Below are 20,609 nucleotides of genomic sequence, written 5' to 3'. Positions count from 1 at the left end.
TCTAAAGACACCATGAAGTCGTTCGCATTTAGGAGTTGCAGCACCTCCTGGATGGACACCATACGGAATGACTGTTTTTTTAGGTATTGGTTGAGGTCTCTTAAGTCCAATATAGGTCTCCATTTTTTCTCTTTCTTTCGAATTAGGAAGAATCGGGAGTAGAATCCCTTGCCCTTCTGATTCCGGGGGACTCTTTCTATGGCTCCTTTTTTGAGCATGAGGGAGAGTTCCAATTGCAGCAGATGCAGATTTATGTGCAGCATTGGTACTGGCGGCTTTTGAGGAGGAGTTTCCACGAACTCCAGAGAGTGTCCGAATTGAACAAGTTGGAGGACCCATCGATCTGTTGTAATTTGTTGCCAATTGCGAAGGAAGGATACAATTCTCCCGCCAACTTTGCAAGGTGGAGAGGAAATGGAGACCTGTGGCTGAGAGATGTCATTGCCTTCTGGCTGTGTCCTTCTTCCCTCCTCGTCCGCGAAAGGAAGACTTGTTGTAGGACTACTGGTTTTGCTGCTGTCTTTGCTGGTACTGGGGCTTGTATTGCTGATTTGACCCGTACGTGGATTTGTACCCCTGATAGGCACCTCTCGAGAACTGACCTCTTCCTCTGGAGCCCCAAAAGGAAGGATTTTTGTATTGGAGAGTACCTAGAGCCTTTGCGGTATCAGTATCTTTTTTGATACCCTGGAGCATCTCATCGATGTGTTGCCCAAAAAGAAGTTGACCGTCATACGGCATAAACACAACAGGGATGAGAGGGTCCAAGGGAATTTTTACCGACCACACACAGCTATAGCCCCCTAATAATACAGTTTCCAACAACAAAAAATAGCGGTGGGTCACAAAAAACAGACTAACTAAGCAACTGACAACATGTACTCCTCGACAATATTCAGCGACAGGACTCCACTAAAATCAACAGGGTACTTCATTTGTGTGAGAAGAAAAATACCCATCAGTAGTCGACCTGTACCGCCCTTTTCATCATATGGGTTCCTTCATGCCACAAAGGTAAGATGTTTTCACCAAAACTTAAAGTGTTAGGCTAGAAAGGAGTCCAGTGACATATACAGAATTTGTGTAGGCGGTAGGAGACAACTGTTAAGCAGTGCAAAAATGAGCGAAAAGGTGAAAGAGTGCTATTTGAGACTAAAATTAGACATGAGGCGAAAATTTTAAGCAAGACCTCTCTGCTTCTAAATCAATCAAAAAGTAGTGCGATTCTAGTAGTTTTAATTAATAGCTACTATTGAATTCTAGACTGGTCAACATGTTTCTGCAGATTTTCAAGAATCTCAATGATATCCACTGCTTTCTTCAGGACCGGTAACGCTACTGCTTAAAAAGAGTGACAATGTGTAAAACTTATAATGAAAATTTATCACCTGGGTATTGTGAATAAAACGTCATTCTCCCAGCTGGTTGTTCCACATTCCAGACGAACAGGACACACATAAACCGTTGCAAAGAAAGACAAACATACAGTTAGCACACACTTGATGTTCAATACATCACATTATTTGATACATCAAGTGTATATCAGGTAAAAGTAGTCCATTAGTTTCACCTGTATTCTGTCAATAGATAGCAATTTAACAGAAATACCTTGTTATGGTACATAAACTCTCACTTACCAATTTTAGCGGGAGAGCAAAGCCCCACCTCACCTGGCTACGGCGCAGGTAGTTGAAGCACTGCTCTAGTGGAGAAAATGTCGGAAAGATTCACAAAAACATGTCAGACAAACCTGACTTCACGACAAATATTCTTACTAGCTGAGTGTGCACTTAGGTTGACATATTAAGGCCGTTTTTGAGAGGTCTGTTCGGTAACAGCATTGTATCGTATATTGGAATCCAACAGACGATTCATTTTATGAACCAGATGGATTAATGGAGTCCCATGTATTCCGACTCGCATTTTAGCGGTCAATTTCAAAGCTGCCGATTTTCATAGGGCGAGTCCTTGTTTGTTTAATAAGGACGGCATGTTTTTAATGTTATTAAGGCACTCTGTTTGTTGTGCACATCAAACTATTGACAGCGGGTCAAAGCGTGTTTGCGACCCCGCGTTGGTCAAGATTTAAAGCACAGAGTCAAAGTAACCAAAAGAATAAGCATACAAGCGGATAGTTAAACAAACGGTGGCCTCTCCTACCTCACCGTCGGTACTCCGGGCGTCCCTCTGGGCCGTTGGGGAGGTACCGAGGCGATGAAAGTCTGCTGTATTTACTTCCCGACTCGGCCAGGCGTCGCAACGTCAGGCGCACCCTTCCGTGTCACGTGCATTTGGGCTTCATGGGAAATGTAGTTGGAAATAGGATTCTGATCGCTACACTGCGATGTTGTACCCCAGAAATGATGGTGAACGCGATATATCAAGATAACGCAGTTCGTAGCTAAATTATCGTGTTTACAAATTTTGACAAAGTGTAGTTGAGGAAAAATTGTGGGTTCTGATGTTGCACATTGACAGTAAAGCAACTAGATATGTTGAGTGTCATGATTGGTCCTTGGTGAGTATGCCAAGTTTGTGCATAAAGCAATGAGATATTACCGTAATATAGAACCACATTCAATATCTAGTCCTTCCTATGACAAAATAGTATGGAAAAAATCCTTACATATTTTGGATGTTATGTTCTTGGTCATGTTGTGATCAACCTCGTGGCATACAGTATTGTTATTATGCCTACGGGTGGACCATGTCATGATCTAATTAGAACTCAACTCTAGATGTACAAGACTTCCACATTCTGAGAATTGGGAAGTGGGTGTTCAAAGAGATCCACGGAATATCATCATTTAAACCTTCCTTATCGGAATTAACTTTATACACCCACTTCTGCTCCTTCTTCAACAAAAACTTATTTACATCGGTCACTTGGCTAGGGATTCTATGAACGGAATGTCAACACTTTTTTTTCTGTTAGAAACTGTATTATTAGGGGGCTATAGCTGTGTGTGGTCGGTAAAAATTCCCTTGGACCTTCTCATCCCTGTTGTGTTCATGCTCTTGTGCAGCCAAGGCTGCGGGTCCTTCCTTTTAAATCAATATACTCCAGGTGGGGGCTGGAGAGAATCCTTGACTATACGATAGTTTTTTTTAGCTAGCCCTTGAGTGTTTGAGCTTAGTGTTGACATTCCAAACATTATCATGGCCACGAACCTTGGTTTGGCTTTTGATGAAGCCGAAATTCAATCCATTCTAGAAGAAAACCCAAGTATTCTTGATAGTATACCGACTCCTCAGGTTAATAGTGATGAGGATTGGGCTAAAATCCTGTTTTTGAAAAAAAGCCACGTATCTGTGTCAACGGTATGGCGATGGCGGAATACCTACGTGGCAACTGTGCTCCAAGTGGGTTGATTGTGACCAATGTACCAAGACTTTTTCTTGATGATAAAGATTTTTTGAAACACTGGTCTCTGATCGTGTGGAAATGCACCCGCGATTGGCTCGTGTTAATAATAAAAACAGCGAAGAAAGCGGCCGATAAGATCATGGTCGAGATTCAGATCCTTGAGGGACAGATTAGAACCACGCTCTCAGGAAAATCTTTCACTAAGATCCAAGATGAGAACAATAAAACTAATAAAGAATTTAAGGATTAGATTTTGTTCAATAAACTTGAGAAATTCAAGAAAGATTTAGCTAAGTTTGAAACAGAGCGAGTTTATCCATATACCAGCGCCTCCTACGTCCCTGTTGCTTATAATACGAAAGGACGAAAGGGAGGATCTACCTACGGGACCTCCAGTTCAGGAAATGGGTCAAGTGATTCAGATTCATCAAACTCGGGGAGTAGTACCAACAAAAACCGTGGTAGAGGGAACCGTAGGATCTGGAGAGGATCTAATCAGAATTACAACCAACCACAGCTTCCTTCGTGGTGGCAACCTAATCGGTGGCCACAAGGAGAGCCTTTTCCGCAACCGATGGTTCCATTTGGTTCTCAACAGTTCTACCCTGACTTCAATTCACAGCCTTTTTTAGGGTATGGCAGAGGGAGACAGAGAGGGAGGAGGCGTACACAACAACAAGGTCAGGTACAATGGCACCTCCCCCCACAAACCATGGACTTGAGGAACGGGAAGAAAATTCCCCAGGAACAAGCGGGGGCGACAACATCAGGGACAGCCTCGTGATTAATTTAAGTTCACGCACACTTTCGGATATTGAAATGAAAGTGTTGAATAGAGGGTTAGGGTTTGTGGCCACAAACACCGGTGACCCCTTTCTCACTCATATTGAGATGAGCAAGTTCTTTAGGAAGATCCGCCTACATTTCCTCTTTGCAAAAAAGAATGAAGAAACAGCGGATTTAACCATTGAGGATAAAAATACAGGTTTGAAGAGACCATCTACTTATAATCCACCAACGACAGGTCTTCCAGCAAAGGTCTTAGCCTTTGAAGAAGCAGTGGATAGTGATATAAAAAGTTTGTTCCAACAGAAGCACAAACCCTTTATCAATTTTCCAAAGAAGGAACAAGATGCCTTAAGAAATCTAACCAAGGATGACTCGGTGGTGATCAAACCCGCCGACAAAGGTGGAGCAATAGTATTACTTGACACCTCCACATACCGCGAAGAATGCCTCCGGCAACTCAATGATGTCAAGTCCTATCGGAAATTAACTGTAGATCCAACAGAAAGACTATCGGTTACCATCGCCCATATTGTAGAAGAAGCATTATCAGAGGGATGGGTGACAGCTAAAGAAGCACTGTATTTACGAACCACACATCCTGTGATGCCGTACTTTTATGTACTCCCCAAAATACACAAAGCACAGAGACCACCTCCAGGCCGCCCCATAATATCGGGCATAGGGTCATTGCTGGAGCCTCTATCCACCTTTGTGGACCATTTTTTAAGACCCATGGTCCGGGAAATGCCAAAGTTCCTACAGGACACCAAAGACGTTTGAGAATTTTACCAGATGTAGAGTTCGATATGGATCTTGACCTACTAGTATCCTTCGATGTGGAGTCTCTCTATACGTCCATCCCTCAGATAGAGACTCTCGAAGTGATAGAGACCTTACTACTGGCACGTGATCTAGATTCCATCCCGCCGGTCTCTCTTATCATGACCTTGGCCAACCTGGCAATGACAGAAAACTACTTTCAGTTCGAGGACTCCATTTTTTTACAGGTCTCAGGGACCAGTATGGGCAGTGTTTTTGCCCCGAGCCTCGCGAATTTGTATGTTCACAAATTCAAACAAGATTTTATTCTCACCCATACCAATCCTTTCTTCAACTCTTTACGTCTATGGAAACGTTACATTGACGACGTTCTAGTCATATGGCGAGGGTCAATTGATGAACTATTTACCTTTCACTCCTGGTTGAATAGTAGAAATAACTTTCTACGTTTTACTGTAGAATACAGCAAACACCATCTTGCTTTCTTGGATCTCAAAATAATAGCCACCTCTACTGGTTTGCAATCAGAACTTTATCGCAAACCAATGGCAAAAAATTCTCCGTTGAGCTATAAAAGCTGCCATCCAAAAGCTCTACGAGATAATTTGCCTTATGGGCAGTTTCTAAGAATACAGAAGAACTGCTCTACCAAAGAGAGTTTCCATGAACACTCCAAAATCCTTGAGACAAACCTGATGGAAGAGAAATATCCAAAACATATAATACGAAGGTCCAAGAAAAGAGCTTTTAATAACAAACGAGAGAGCTTGTTGGAACCCTCAATGCCAAAAACTAAACAAGAGCGTATTACATGTGTGAACACTTTTGGCACTCAATCGAATAATATCCAAAAGATTATCAGAAAACATTGGGGTTTGTTAAATACGGGCACAGACATCTTGCCGCCTCCACTCTTTGCATTTAAAAGGGGTCAAAATCTTAAAGATCAATTGGTTCACAAAAGACCAAAGTCAGACATTCCCAGGGCAGTGGGCACACTTTGGGACATGCCAGCCGTCACGGGCCACCATCCCTGTGGCAATTGTGCGGCTTGTCCTCAAACCACTAAGACTACGACTATCGACATAGGTAGTAACCGTCCCTGGGAGCAGAGGCGGTTTACGAATTGTAACAGCCAGAATGTTATTTATTTAATAACCTGCCCTTGCGATCTAAGATATGTGGGCATGACCACGAGAAAAGTAAAAACACGCATCTCAGAACATAAGAGCACTATCAGATGTCGTAAACAATCAACCAAATTGACTAATCATTTTCTCGAGGTAGGACATGTTCCGAGAGATTTCAAATGGACCATCATAGAATCCCTAGCCAAGTGACAGATGTAAATAAGTTTTTGTTGAAGAAGGAGCAGAAGTGGGTGTATAAACTTAATTTCGATAAGGAAGGTTTAAATGATGATATTCCGTGGATGTCTCTTTGAACACCCACTTCCCAATTCTCAGAATGTGGAAGTCTTGTACATCTAGAGTTGAGTTCTAATTAGATCATGACATGGTCCACCCGTAGGCATAATAACAATACTGTATGCCACGAGGTTGATCACAACATGACCAAGAACATAACATCCAAAATATGTAAGGATTTTTTCCATACTATTTTATCATAGTGAGGACTAGATATTGAATGTGGTTCTATATTACGGTAATATCTCATGGCTTTATGCACAAACTTGGCATACTCACCAAGGACCAATCATGACACTCAACATATCTAGTTGCTTTACTGTCAATGTGCAACATCAGAACCCACAATTTTTCCTCAACTACACTTTAAGTCAAAATTTGTAAACACGATAATTTAGCTACGAAATGCGTTATCTTGATATATCGCGTTCACCATCATTTCTGGGGTACAACATCGCAGTGTAGCGATCAGAATCATATTTCCAACTACATTTCCCATGAAGCCTAAATGCATTGTGACACGGAAGGGTGCGCCTGATGTCACGACGCCTGGCCGAGTCGGGAAGTAAATACAGCAGACTTTCATCGCCTCGGTACCTCCCCAACGGCCCAGAGGGAAACCCGGAGTACCGACGGTGAGGTAGGAGAGGCCACCGTTTGTTTAACTATCCGCTTGTATGCTTATTCTTTTGGTTACTTTGACTCTGTGCATTAAATCTTGACCTAGCGCGGGGTCGCTAACACGCTTTGACCCGCTGTCAATAGTTTGATGTGCACAAAAAACAGAGTGCCTTAATAACATTAAAAACATGCCGTCCTTATTAAACAAACAAGGACTCGCCCTATGAAAATCGGCAGCTTTGAAATTGACCGCTAAAATGCGAGTCGGAATACATGGGACTCCATTAATCCATCTGGTTTATAAAATGAAGGGTCTGTTGGATTCCAATATACGATACAATGCTGTTACCGAACAGACCTCTCAAAAACGGCCTTAATATGTCAACCTAAGTGCACACTCAGCTAGTGAGAATATTTGTCGTGAATTCAGGTTTTTCGGACATGTTTTTGTGAATCTTTCCTACATTTTCCCCACTAGAGCAGTGCTTCAACTACCTGCGCCGTAGCCAGGTGAGGTGGGGCTTTAATCTCCCACTAAAATTGGTAAGTGAGAGTTTATATACCATAACAAGGTATTTCTGTTAAATTGCTATTGACAGAATACAGGTGAAACTAATGGACTACTTTTACCTGATATACACTTGATGTATCAAATAATGTGATGTATTGAACATCAAGTGTGTGCTAACTGTATGTTTGTCTTTCTTTGCAACTGTTTATGTGTGTCCTGTTCGTCTGGAATGTGGAACAACCAGCTGGGAGAATGACGTTTTATTCACAATACCCAGGTGATAAATTTTCATTATAAGTTTTACACATTCTCACTCTTTTTAAGCAGTAGCGTTACCGGTCCTGAAGAAAGCAGTGGATACCACTGGGATCCTTGAAAATCTGCAGAAACATGTTGACCAGTCTAGAATTCAATAGTAGCTATTAATTAAAACTACTAGAATCGCACTACTTTTTTATTGATTTAGAAGCAGAGAGGTCTTGATTAAAATTTTTGCCTCCTGTCTATCAAATTTTAGTCTCAAATAGCACTCTTTCACCTTTCCACTCATTTTTGCACTGCTTAACAGTTGTCTCCTACCGCCTACACAAATTCTGTATATGTCACTGGACTCCTTTCTAGCCTACCACTTTAAGTTTTGGTGAAAACATCTTACCTTCGTGGCATGAAGGAACTCATATGATGAAAAGGGCGGTACAGGTCGACTACTGATGGGTATTTTTCTTCTCACACAAATGAAGTACCATGTTGATTTTAGTGGAGTCATGTCACTGAATATTGTCGAGGAGTACATGTTGTCAGTTGCTTAGTTAGTCTGTTTTTTGTGACCCACCGCTATTTTTTGTTGTTAGAAACGTCATACGGCATATCCAATACCTTGGTCTGAACTTCAGGCCGGAAAGATGTTGCTTTAAGCCAACCTTGGCACCTCAGGACTGCAGCTCCTGCCAGCTGACGGAACCCCGTGGATGCGATATCCATCGCCACATAAATCATCTCCTAAGCGGAACGCTCGCCTTCAAGGAGAATCTTTTTCGCCTCTTCTTTTTGCTCTTCTGGGAGCGAATCCAAATATGGAGCGATATCTGCCCACATTTGACGGTTGTAGCGTCCCAACAGTGCCAAAGAGTTTGCTGCACGCACCGTTAGAGCTGACATGGACTAAAACCTCTTCCCTATGTTGTCTAGTTTTTGACCCTCCTTATCAGGTGGCGCAGCCAATGCAGCCGATGGATTTTTTGACTTGCGCTGCGCTGCCTGGGTAATGACAGAGTCCGGCTTTGGATGGCCAGTAAGGCAAGCTGGAGCTGTGTCAGGAGCTTGATATTTTTTGTCCAGTCTGGGCAGCACTGGAGCCAGAGATGAAGGGTTTTGCATTATTTTCTCCCCTTGTTCCCAGATGTAATCGATGATGGGAATTGACCATACAGCCTTTTGGAAGGGTTCTTTAAAATCATAAAGGAAGCAATCCTCTGCTTGTAGTCCGCAATCAGAAACTGCAGATCTGTCACTATGGATGCTGGGAGACACACCATAGGCTGTAGAGGAGGCGGAGGAGGTTGGAATTCCTCCTGGTACTCCACATCATCCTGTCCTTGTTCCTCATAATCTGAGCTTTTATGTAGTTTTACGAGTAGTTCAGAGGGGCTTGTCGCTTGTCGGAACATAGAGCCCTCATCAGTCGTCAGTCTCCAGAAGAGGAGCAGGGGGGAATGGCTGGACCCTGCTCGGAGAGGTCAATTCCGGCGTGAGAGTACGCGTGGTCATCCTGAAGTGCGTATAAGTACACTTCAAGGGAGGCGACTCTACCGTCGTCGAGCCCGTCGACGGTGTGGTCGTCGACGGGGGAACGTCGACAATCAACCCAGATTCCGTCGTCGACGGTGTCTTCTTTGATGACGATGTCATCGACGATGGTTGCTTCGTCGACGCTGGTGTCGCCGTCGACTGCTTCGTCGACGCTGGTGTCGCCGTGCCCGTCGACGGCCTCGTCGACGCTGGTGTCGACGACGATCATTTCATCGACTATGAACCTGTCGTCGTCGATGGAGCCTTTATCGCCGATGACGATTTCGCCAACGATGATGAGGCTTACGTCGGCGGCGCTTTTGTCGACGATGACGATTTTGACTTCGTCGACGATGAGGCACTTGTCGACGGTGGCGTCGTCGACGACTTTTTGATAACAATAAGAGACGGAACAGACCTACCCGTCGACGACGAGGATGTAGTAGTCGTCGACGTTGATGTTAAAGATGACGCCATCGACGTGGAAATAGTGGCTGTCGACGTTGTCACAGGCAGAGCTGAAGACTTCACCAAAGGTTTCTTGAAGGCAGGGTCTTTTTGAGAAACCTTCACAGCAATGGCCTTAGAACGAACCTCTGAAGACTTGGGCGTCTTCTTCTGAGGTGGCTGCAAAGATGGTTCTGGTGATGACGTTCTAGGCCTTTTGGGAGAAGAGTGTATACTCCTAATGGAACACTCACTCTCACCTGAAGAGACTGCTTGATCCCTGTCCTTGAGTCTCTGAAGCCATATCAGCAGGCGGCCCTCTCTATCCTTGAGAGTTTTGGCTGAAAAAGTGCGGCAGACTTTACAATCCTTTGCTGAATGGTCAGGGTAGAGACAGTAAAGGCAGTCCTCATGCCTTTCATCTACATGAAGCCTCTGTTTGCCACAGGAGGCACAAGGTCTGAAGAGGCCCTTTTTTGGAGTATCAGCCATGGCTAAAATGAAAATCCCTCACAGAAAGACAATTCTGAGACAAATATGTGGAAAAAATCCAGAAATACAAAGAAGATGAGCAGAGCTCAGAGGAGACTCCCTAAGTACGACGTGCGGTAGAAAATCTGAGGGACTAGGGCTCCTTCCAGGCAGGTTCTAGAGGGTGGTGATATCTGATTGGCTCTTGGCCAAAGTTTGGTCCTTTTTACAAAAGGACTTGGATATGTTACTAATGAGAGGCCTCTGGCCTATTACTATGTATATGTCTTATGACATTACTCTTTTATATACCGGGGACTCCCACCCCGACGACAGGGAATGATTCAGGCATGTGAATCTATGAAAGATACCCCTAATACTGAATAAACGACCTATTGACTGTAGTATAGTAAAATAGATCCCCAAACCAATCGACTGTAGCATAGACAAAGAGACCCAAAAGTAACGAGGAAAAATAGATGAGGGTGGAAGGAAGGGTAGAACACATGATTAACCACCCACAATGGAAGAACCAGGGTGGATGAGCATGGAAGGACATAAAACCCCAACACCCAATTGTGAAAAAGGGTGGAGAAGCAACAGATAAAACAGAAAGAGACATTCTGCCCAGGAGGGAGGTGAAGTAAACCACCCAGCAGAAAGATGAAGGCCACCTGTAAGGAGGCAAGTGCGTAGAACCCAACCTGAAAAGGTCCTCGCAGAGCGGGGAGGATGGGTGGGCGTTAAGGCATCTGCAGCTAAAATGTGTCTCTACCAGATGCATCGTTACCGAAGGTAAGTAACTCGTTCATCTGATAGAGACATCTAGCCACAGATTCCTTAACTTTAGAATAGATACCAAAGCTATACCCCATTGGAGGAGGGTCTGCGACTGAAAACCACCAAGTTCCAAAGTGAACTAATCTGTCAACAACATTGACTGAAACACGGTGGGGACAGCAAAGCCAGCGTGGCTGACACCAGACCCATTAAGCTCTGTAAAGAAGCATTAACATGGAGAGGCAAAGGCACCTCAATCCGTCAGAGGACGGAACGAGACCTCTCTCGTCCAGACAAGGATGAAAGTACAAAAGGAAATCACAGAACCAGACTGGTCACTGCATAATGGAAGAAAATCCATAAACGTCTGAAAAAAGGAGTTAAACCGAGCACAGGATCCCATGGATCTGCAAAAGACAAAGTCCTAGAGAAGGGACAAAACAGTCAGAGCATACAAACGGAGCATGCACCACAGTGGAAACCAAGCAGAGATATACAGAACCATGACTACCAAGAGATACATGTATGTGGATGACAGGGATACACATAAGCAGAAAGTGTATACCTTGAGAACTACACCACACATATGCGAAAGGCCAATGAAATGTAGCATCAACAGCACATATGCGTCGGTGGAGAGAGAAGGGCGCATCCCCAGGTAGTCAACCAGCCAACCGTACCCAAAGCAGAAAGGATACCGGCAAAATCCTGGCACACACATGGGGGGGGGGCGGGGGGGGGGGGCGAGCTAGAGCATCTGGGGTAAAAAAAAAACAAGATACTACAGCACATATAAACCTAGTTTGCTGCCCTCTCGCTGTGTGTATATCTCAGGACATTTATACATTTATGTGAAAACAAGTTTTGAAAAATGAAAGACAAAGGAATCTCAAAAAGCATGCCCTAGATAATTTGAGGCCACACAATAGGTATCAACAGCACTGATGCGAAGCATAGCAGGACATAACTATGTCAAGATATTTAGAAAGTGACATCATCCTCCCCGTCGGGAAAGGAAACCTGGTCTCCGTGTGACAGGCGGGAATACTGACCAATACACTAACTAGGAAGAGATAGTAATACACATTTGCAGAGTGTCCGAAGAACGTATATATAGCCATATACAGATGCTGCATAAGAACAATAAGTAGTCTGAAGAAGAATACTTCCACCAATAACAGCAGCAGAGGCCAGGAGCAGAAGTACCCGAATCCTTGCGCCGCAATGGGCAGAGGGACTTGAGCCCCTGCCTGGGAAGTGCACAGAGAAATAGGGCACCAGACAACGTACTGCAGTGATGCGTCTAGCGTAGACTCCACTGCCCGTAGGCAAAAACCAGTCAGTGTCTGAGGAATGAGAGAAGACCGAAGCACATCCCACACCAGAGATTGAAGAATAGACAATACCATGGAATAGAACGCAGCCAAGTCAGTGGCGCAAGGTATACCGCAGGTACCCCGTGACAGAGAACACACCCAGTGTGCACTCACATGTCGTCTACGCATAAAACACGATAAGAAACCGTTGCGGAGCGGAACAGAACAACATGCTCACAAGGGACACTTGCGATGTAGGGAAAAAGAGTACAGCAGAAGGCGGAAAGAACAGCCAAAGGCAAGAAATGAAGACATGAGTACAAGGGGTGAACCAGGCATGAAAGAAACCCCACAATACCCTGGGGAAGTCTGCATCCACAGAGGCAGGAGAGTGCTACGGACCAACCATAGACAACGCATAAGCTCCAGGAGAGAAGTGGGTCTCACCAGAGGGGACGTCCCGCACAGTAGAAGAGTGGAACGAAGTGAGAAGCCTAAAGTATGACTCTTAAGACAACTCCTCAAAGCGACAGAAGACAACCATCCTAAGAAGACTCCGATGGAGCCTTCGAAACTTCCTGTGCCAGGAAGAGGAGGTATGTAATAGCCTACGAATACCCCACACTAGGTATGTCACATCCCTATAAAAAGTAAGGGACACCTCTTGATACGAGCTTGTAGTCCGAGGACTCAAAAAGAAATACAAAAACAGTTGGCTAGCAGTACCAAATAAGGGCAAAAGTGGCTGATTAGCCTTACAGTCCATCTAGGAACTTACGTCTTGAACATGCAGACGGTTACCAGAAAAGCAGCAACAATACTGAAAACGAAATTAAAAGTCCTCAATGAGGACTATAACCCATGGAAGTCATGGGAACCCAGACAAGAGGCGCTGAACCGCTGAGTCAGCGTGACTGTCAAAAAGAATGACCCCCATCAAATGGCAGATCCCCAAGACACTCCTGAACATTTTCAGGGAAACTACCATTGCGCACGCAGGCATGGCGACGCAGAGAAACTGACCTGGTCATAGCCCGAACAACAGAGTCAGTAGTGTCTATGGACGACCGAATGGAAAACGGTGCCATTTCCCGGCCATCATGAAGTAGCCGAACCAGGTCAGCTCGAGAGCCCTCTGGAAAAGGTGGAACGAGACGCTTGACCGAGTCCCAAAGTGCAAAAGTAGCTTGTGCAAACACGCAAGAAGTGTTCAAGGAACGAAATCCCGAGCTAGTGGACGCAAAGACATGGCTGCCACACGACTCCAACCAGCGTGACTCCCTAGAGGAAGAAAGCAGCGGAGGAGGGAAGGAGGGTAGCAAGGCTGAAGCAGCCAGGACTATCAGCCCTTGAGCCCTGGGATTGAGGGACGAACAGACCGGGTCATCTGGAGCCGGGCGCTGATGATGTGCAATGGCACGATCTACAGGGTCCCCCGATGAAGGCCTCACCCAAGCCCCAAGAAGAACGTCATATAATAACCTGCAAAAGGGGAATAAGGGCTACACCGCCAAAGCGCCCTGGTGGAGTAGATCCAACAAGGGATCAGAAGGCAGAGCGACTGAGGGAGGCTGCATCTGTAAGAAATCCACAGCCTTGGGAACTGCCCTCGCAAATGCCGCACTAGCCTCTGTGGCCATTCTAGGTAGCGACAATAAATCATCTGTAGGGGACGGTTGTAGGTTAACTCGTCCACCCAACAGTAGAGGCTCCACAGTCCGAGGACGAAAAAAGGGCTGCCAGTGCCCCATGGGCACCTGCTCCGAGGAGCATCTTCCACTCACACTCCTACACTACACATTGTGTTGTTTTTCATAACCAGTGCTCCCACGTAGTCGTAGGTCACAGCACGCCCCGTCTGGCAGCGGGGCGGGAAGACCACGATGATGAAGCATGCCACCAAGGTCCTTTGGTGGGTGAGGGATATTTAAACAAAGCTGTGTGCTTTCCACCATTGTAGGAGACGCACATCGTCTGGAGGAACACTTCTATACTTTCCCATAAGGGTGGATCCCTTTGTTTTTGCAAAAATATTTCTTGCCATAGGATTCACTCAAAAGTATCAAGATCCTTCACCACTGGTAAATGTCTAGACTCCACTAATTTAACAGCTTCACCAGATGTGAACAATGCAAAAAGCACCCCCATGTCTGGCACACAAGACAGACCATTGCCCTAGGAAAAAGACCACTATCAGCCTGTGAGTGTGATAAATAGCGCTATAATTACTATCCTGTTGTGTCCCAGATTAATTATCTAATACTCAGTAGTTCTGCAGCCAACTGTAAACTATACAAGTCCAATAATAATGCAGTTTGCCACATAGTTCTCGTATACCAAATATGGACAGATACACTACAGTCCTCACCTAAAAAACAATATCATTATCAGTCCATGGAATCTAACCATTCAATCAGCCCATTGGGCAGGGACAGGTTGCTGCCCATCGGTTCGCTCTAACATAGTTCACTCCAGAAACTCTTATCTAAACACAAAGTAAGACCGCTACTTGACAGCATCTAATGATATTAACTGAAAGGATAACCCAAATGCAGTCTATCCTTGCAGATTGGACCTCCTTCGCTCCCACCCACAATTGCTCAGGTCCACAATACCTCAGAATAGGTATCTATTTGCGGAAACCATCAAGTTGGGACATAAAATAAAAGAACATCCTAAAGGGGCCGTCAAAGCTGAACAAGGCTGCCAGCACATTACTAGTAATAAACTGCTAGGCAATGAGTGGCATAATATGGTAATCACTCTTTGGTGGTCATAATACACAACATGAAAGAACCCACTATAAAAGATCAAAACAGGGACAACACCCTTCCAACCACACACACTACAAAGCAAGCTACCCATGAGGCCAAGCGCTTCAACCACACAAATGGGAAGCAGATGCTATATCAATTTTACAATACATAACTTTGGCCTACCTAATATATCAAAAACATTGTTTCCAATTATTAAACTGCTAAATAAGAAAGGTGCGTCAGAAATAGAGGAGAGCAAAGGAGGAACACAATGTGGAATCGTTAATGTTTTGACATACTAAAGTTGTGAGTCAATCAAGAGGAGGCACAAATCAAGAAAAATGTAATGGAAATTGTAACAGCTGCAAATCAACAGAGACTTTTGAAAACCAGAACTTCTAATGCACAATACATATCTAACTGAAGTGAATTGCCTTTAAGTATGCCCTGCAACATTTAAGAGAAGGTATCACCATGCCGTTAAGCACTTCCGTGGCCCACATAATCAGAGTAACCAATATTTAAATGCTACAATACAATACAAGGCAAAATGAAATCTTTTTTAATGTACATTGCACTTAGTATTACAATGTAATTCCACTTCATATTTCAGAAAAAAAGGATGCATTTTTAAGGTGCTTGAAATATTGCTTTAATATGTAATGTTTGTGTTTTCTTGTTTTCATTAGCAACACAACAAGATCATATAGACTAATGAACTTAGGAAAACCAACTATCAGTAGTTACAGAAAGTCAAAATAAAAGGGATCTCTTCACTGCTAACAAGAGTGAAATAGATATTTTTGATTAAATGCACACAATGACATTTAAAAAAACACAAGAACTTTCAAAGGTGTTCTTAATCAATTTAAATTGCATGCAGAAAGCTTTCTATAAAGAAAATGCATAAAACACAGACTTTTGATACACTATGGACACTACCTGTTTGTGATGAACGAGCTGTTTCCTGATCTTTCTTGAATATAATCTATCCAAACTACTGTTTCCCTTAGTTGATCTATTAAGAGACTGCGTGTGTAGATTATTATTAATAAAACTCCACTGATTTCCTATAAGGGGGAAAAAATAATAGCAATTCAAGCTTGATCCATTAAACATATGTGAAGATCCCAGACAAATTACTAAAACCTACCTTTGAGGGGAGGGGGAGGGGGAGAGGGAGAGGAAGAGGGAGAGGGAGAGGGACATATGGATAAGGCTGAATGCTCAAGTACTGCAAAGTATTTCAAGCAATGAATAACAACTTAACTGGCAAGTGACCAATGAACAAGTTACTTACCTTTGATAATACTCTTTCTGGAGCATATTCCATATAACTGCAGATTCCTCACCTTTTGAGCAGCTACTGGGATCCGACTGGATCAGGAAACTTTTCCAGTATTTGCTCTCGTGCACCGAATGGTGGCGCCCAGGACTTCACCAGTGCCCCTTCCTGCCTGAAGAAATTACAGTGCAGAGCCATATATAGGTGGCAGCTCTCTGCGCTGACATCAGTTTACAAAAAAGCATTCTGTACACTTAGACGAACAAGATCTAGCTGCATTTTCCTTAACTGAAGACCCGGTCGTCTCCTAGATCCCCATTTTGCACACTACTACTGTTTGTTCATTTTGTACTTGTTGATACAAGAGTTTTTCCTTCTGGTGCACTGTTTCCAGAGACTGTTTCTCTAAGTGGCTCTGAGTTATTGACGCAAAAATAGTCACAAAAGAAACTTAAGTCAGTGCATCGAGTGAGGGCTTATAAGGACACCTTTGATGTCACATTTTCGGATCCAGTCTGCCATCTGGGAAGGAATCTAAGATAAGAAATCTGCAGCTAGATGTCCCCCATCAGATGCAGAAACTACAAGAGACAGAGGAGCACCTCTGGAAGCACCCATAGGATACTTAAATGGGGAAGAAAAAAGTGGACACTGATAATTGTAAAAGAAGGAAGAAAGGATATATATGTATAGAAAACATGTATAAAGACATAAGTAAACACACACACATATATAGATATACAGATATAAATATAATACATACATATGGACAAGGAACCAATTATGAGACGATAATGTCTGAGACAATAAGAGTACTAGGATGAAAAGAGCCACGCAACTGGAAAAGTAAAGGGAAAGTGTGAGAAGCCTTACACACAAAAGTAAACGAATGTCAGCTGACACAGGCATCCGTGTTCATGAAATACTAACACTGGGAAGATTAGAATAAGAATGCCTCCGAAACATCCGATATCAAGTGAGTCAGACAGAGGAGGAGCTGGCTGGGGTATCAGGGAAGATACAGAGGGTACATCATTGAACAAGGACAAATAACCTAAGAAGCAGAAGTACAAATAATACCATGCATGAAAAGCTGAATCCAAAAGGGTGCAGGACATACATGAATCCAAGTATGGAGTCCAGAATAGAGCATCCCTACATAAGGCCAGGAACAGAAAATAGTGTATGAAGTATAAACCTATCAGAAGAAAATCCTGCAGAATACCACATATGGAGATCGCAAAAAGCCTTTAATACACCACAGATTATGAAGAGAAACTACCCCACAGGTTCCACATGGAATGGAAGCCACAAGAAGAAGGAACTCTCAAGAAGAGAGAGTGCAAAATCTAAAAAGTAATGGTACAACTAACCCTGAATGGGTTAGACGAATACGTTGCGTGTAGGATCAAGAGACAACAAAGAAGAAAAGAGCTGTCGAAAAATGGAACCAAGTCACTGGCGAACCTCTCCAAGAGAAAAAAGCCAAGGGTAAAAAAATCTCAATAAAAGAGTTAAACATCAACCACCACACAGAACAAGAAATATATGGTGGGGACTGAAAAATAAGGGGAGGTAGGTAAAAGCCATGGGCGATAGCTGACCTCGAACAGCAATGTGGTAACAAGAAAAGACAAGGTAGAATCCTAAAGCGAAAAAACGGACATCAGTCTGCAAAGATGAAGCAGGCAAAAGAGACCAAGGGTGGCGGTACAAGAGAGCAGGCCCGTAAAATGAAGGACTCACAGGGTGAGATGGAGCAACAGCCACAGTCTTAAAACACATGACTAGGAAAAAGAGAGGAAAAAAAGTTGTACCATGTTCACGTTTGAAATGATATTTAAATATAACTTACCATACAAAAAATATAGCGTTTATTGCATTTGAGGGTAAGATTTATTTATTTTTTAGATTTTTTTTTTAACTAGCATGCACCACAGATGCCCAAGAAGAGAGAGGCAAGGCTATCGCTTCCAGAATATCAACAGCAGCCTGCCAAAGCAAGACACGGATAGGACACAAGATACCGCAGGGAAGGGACTATTCCATGTGTCCCAAAACTCTGAAAGGAAAAGAAGAGTGTGGCAAGAAATACTGAAAAATGCCAAAATAGAGCAGAAGGAAACTCTATGGAATGAAGGGAGCTTGTACGAGAGTTACACCCCAATAGGGCATAAGTGTGAGGCAAAAAGCTGCAAACACAATTGTTTGTGGTAAAATAGAAAAAGGGGAACTAAAACACCATAAGTCTATCCAAAAATGTCTAAGAGGCATACATAAGATGTTCCACAAGGAACAAGGCAATAATGCATCCACACAAAGTGAGCAATTTACCATAATAATGATTACTTGCATGACCAGCATGCATGACCAGCTGTCCTCCAGAGGAGGTTGGGCAGTGTCAGAGATGAGGTGGGGAGTTACTCTCCTTCTTCTCCAAACTCGTGTTAATCAGAAGGAAACATTGGAGGGAACTTCACAGTGAGCTGAGTGAAGGTGTCTGAGATAGGTGGCTCGCCCAGCACCGCATCTGACTATGTCTGGCACTGAAAAGCCGACATCAGAAAGGGGAAGTGGTGTGCCGTTGAGCGGTGCCGATGGTTGACCAGACCCAGGGGCCGAAGAAGGTAAGCCCGAAGGGCTGTGCACCGACATCTTAAGGGATTTGAAATCCAAAGGCTGAATTGAGGCCGAGGGCAAACGTGTTGGGGTGGACAGAGTCACGGCTCCTCACACCTCCTTGGTGGCCAAGGACGCTCCAGGAGAAGGTGAAGACCCAGAGTTACTATTTAGAAAATTTTAATATTCTCACATCAGGTTCAGAGTCGCTCCAGCTCCAGGGAAGGTAGGGAGGCACGGTGTAGACTTGAGCACAGATTCTTCAACCAAAGATCAGGAGGAGGCTATATGCAGCAAAGTTGGGGGGTGCTCTAGCCAAGTACATCAATACAGTTTGATTCGCTATCAGCCAGGGGAGAAGAAAGACACTTAAGTTCACTTTGCTGGTCGAAGCCTACACTACAAGATTTCCCACTGTTGGGTGTTGTGTTAGACTGAAGATCACCCAGACTTGACCTATTGCGTCTAACAATGGGGAAATTTACCAGGAACACTGAACATAGTTATGGCAACGTCAGACAGTTTTTGTCAGGGATTCAATGAAAGGTAGCAAAGGCTCTGAAATTGAAGGGCATGGTTGCAAGATTTCAGTTAGCAAACAGGCTTTAGTTTCCACAGATGGCAACAGTAGCTCCATCACCTCAGCAGTCCTACAAACCACTATGGTATAAGATGTGAGCCCAATTGTAAGTCCAATTCAATCTCTGGTGCAATATCAAGACCACTAGCATTTTGAAGGTGTAAATACAGGCTAGCATTAGTATAGTGATGGGGTGACAAATAGTCTGCCTGCTCCTCACTATCCTCCTTGTCATGAGGGGCATTTGGAAAGTGCTGGATGGTATGCGAGTCTGAAGTGAAGGCACAAAAGATACTGGTGCTCAGGAAAGGGAACTGCCAGAAAATCCTCCCCTACTACGGGCTGTGCCTTCGTAATCTCTTAACAAGATACTGGTGGAGATCTAGCTGAACTGTGTTCAGAAACCAAGATCAGTCTCTGGGTAGGATTGGAACCTGTATTTTATAGTAAGGTGACAGACCATCTATGCCCAGCACATCATTCACCAAAGGAGTGGAGGCGCAGTTCGTCACTGGCCTAAAAGGTGAGTTGACACTTTGAAAGGACCTGCCAGCTAAAGTCCGACTGGGGGCCTTAGTGTATCCAAGGTGCCGGAGGGTGCTCCAGTGGAATCCAGAATCATATAGCAAAGCTTAAGCATGGCCTCACTGAAAATTTGTACCTGCTACAGAGTTGAAGATGGATCTTATAAGTATGAAATGTAACTGCAATAGTCAGAGGTGTCTGGGGAGGAGGGAGAGCGCATGTGAATCTACAGCACTACATGCCATGAGCAGTTTCTTACAGGGTAAGTAACATAATCCGTTTATAGGCATATGTGGCTGTAGATACACATGCTCTACATGGACTGTAAAGCAGTCCCTTCTTAGAAGGTAAGACTACCTTGTAAGAGTTGTTTGGAAAAGAGCACATAGCCCTGCCTGACCAACAATGGATTGTAGACATGCTAAAACATCCACACGGTGTTTGGTAAATGTGTGTGGGGCAGTCCACATAGCTGCCTTACAATGTCAGCTATGGGAACCAAACCAAGAAGGGGGATGGTAGCACACCGCTTCACCTCCCAGCACCA

At 44.0% G+C, this 20,609-nt stretch overlaps 1 protein-coding gene across 4 annotated transcripts in view; it reads right to left on the bottom strand.

Annotated features, from left to right (window-relative positions):
• BIRC6 (baculoviral IAP repeat containing 6) overlaps positions 1-20,609 on the bottom strand; it is a 2,208,279-nt gene that overhangs the window by 1,177,769 nt on the left and 1,009,901 nt on the right. For all 4 annotated transcript variants that reach the window (XM_078648748.1, XM_078648749.1, XM_078648751.1 and 1 more), the window contains one exon: positions 15,996-16,123. In XM_078648748.1, coding sequence (XP_078504874.1) covers positions 15,996-16,123 — 128 coding nt within the window. The remainder of the gene's footprint in view (positions 1-15,995; positions 16,124-20,609) is intronic.

This window comes from Lissotriton helveticus, chromosome 6 (genome assembly GCF_964261635.1).
Source record: "Lissotriton helveticus chromosome 6, aLisHel1.1, whole genome shotgun sequence".
Lineage (NCBI taxonomy): Eukaryota > Metazoa > Chordata > Amphibia > Caudata > Salamandridae > Lissotriton > Lissotriton helveticus.
Note: the sequence above shows the minus strand (reverse complement) of the source record. Positions and strands in the feature narration are given on the sequence as shown.